The following is a 1,557-nucleotide window of genomic DNA, read 5'->3' as shown; positions in this document are numbered from 1 at the left end:
TAAGTAAACCAAGGTATTTTAATGGGAATGAGGGCCTCTCCCTGTGTCAAGAGACAGAAGAATAATGAGTTAACAACATTACAGATAATATGCAGCATGACACAAAGGAAAAGTACACATGTGATTTATCGTATGTTCTGCTCAGGGTATATAAGCATCTCTCTACCCATGCTGACTTTCACACTCAGGATCTGGACTCGAACAGCAAACCAAACTCATCACCCCTGACACCATGAGCTACTACAGCAACTGCTATGGAGGCCTGGGCTATGGCTGTGGAGGTTTTGGTGGCCTGGGCTGTGGCCGTGGCTGGGGATGTGGCAGCTTCCACAGACGAGGTTGTGGCTGGGGCTGGGGCTGGGGCTGCAGAGGCTACAGATATGGCTGCTGCCGCCCATCTCGCTATGGGAGATATGGATTCTCTGGCTTCTACTGAAATCCTGCTCCAGAAGCCCAACATCTGAGGCCGCAAAAGGATTATCCAAATTTGACTACAATGACCAAACCAAACAAGATCATCTGGAGCCAAGCCAAGATCAAAAACATTTGGTATCTAAGACTTTAGGAATATTTATCATTTTATAATGGTCTCTTTCATGTTTCCTGGTGTCCTTTATTTCTGCTTTTATAACTGTGGGATTTCTCTATTCCTTTTGCAATAAATTATCCGAGGTTTAAATAGCATACGTGGCCTTCATTTTTTATGAAACTCAAGATGTCAAAGTGGTTATTTGTAACTGCACCCACCTGGCAATGAAGAAAATAAATTACTCCACAAAAAACCAAAATCCTAGGAGAGATATAAACATACACCCATATGGCTAGATAGATATATTCCAATCCATAACACTCAGTTGGAATGAAGATTTTTTTCCTCTGAACACTAGACCAAATCTTATTCAATGCTTTTAGTTAGATAACATTGGTATATGAATTATGTCATGGTACAGAGGGGGGAAAAAACCTATCCTCAATGTTCTTCTTTTCACCTACTTTCTTTTTCCATAACAAACTTTATTATACCCAGTGATGTTTATCTTTCTCTCCTTCTCAATAGTGAGCCTGTCTATTGAAATTTGAATTCACTCAGCTTTAATGTATCTGTACTGAAATTCATTACAGACTCATGTAGTGAAATGTCTCACTTTCTTATTTCACTCCTGGCTATAATACTAGATGGTTATTAAACTTGATATGATCCAGTTGTTAGTTGAGTTTCTTTCATGCTATATTTTTATGTTGAAATGATAATTGAAATAATTTGCTAAAAATTTTATATACCCCATATCGAACACTGGATTGCTTCTGGGCTGACAGTAAATGCACAAGGCAAGTACAATAAATTATTAGAAACTTCATTCCAACCTCCATTTGTACCATATGGAGAGACCCAAACCCAAATTCTCCCCACCAGACTACTCCAAGGCTCTGTTCAGGGGTCCCAGGGTAGTGCTATTAAATTAGCAAGGAAGTAATTAGAGGAAAGATACCAGGCCAGTATCATTGTCTTCACTGCGTATTTTTCTTCCAGAAGTAAGACTGTGAAGAAAAAGACAA

The 1,557-nt window shown here is 39.3% G+C and overlaps 1 protein-coding gene across 1 annotated transcript; it reads left to right on the top strand.

Moving 5' to 3' along the window:
* Positions 1–232: 232 nt before the first annotated feature.
* Positions 233–436, top strand: LOC308357765 (keratin-associated protein 19-7-like; the record flags this gene model as incomplete). The annotated part of the gene is made up of 1 exon (XM_080827517.1): positions 233–436. The coding sequence occupies one exon, from the start codon at positions 233–235 to the stop codon at positions 434–436; it is 204 nt and encodes a 67-aa protein (XP_080683643.1).
* Positions 437–1,557: the final 1,121 nt, after the last annotated feature.

The sequence above is a fragment of the Martes martes genome (assembly GCF_963455335.1).
Source record: "Martes martes genome assembly, chromosome: 16".
In the NCBI taxonomy this organism is placed as follows: Eukaryota; Metazoa; Chordata; class Mammalia; order Carnivora; family Mustelidae; genus Martes; species Martes martes.
Note: the sequence above shows the minus strand (reverse complement) of the source record. Positions and strands in the feature narration are given on the sequence as shown.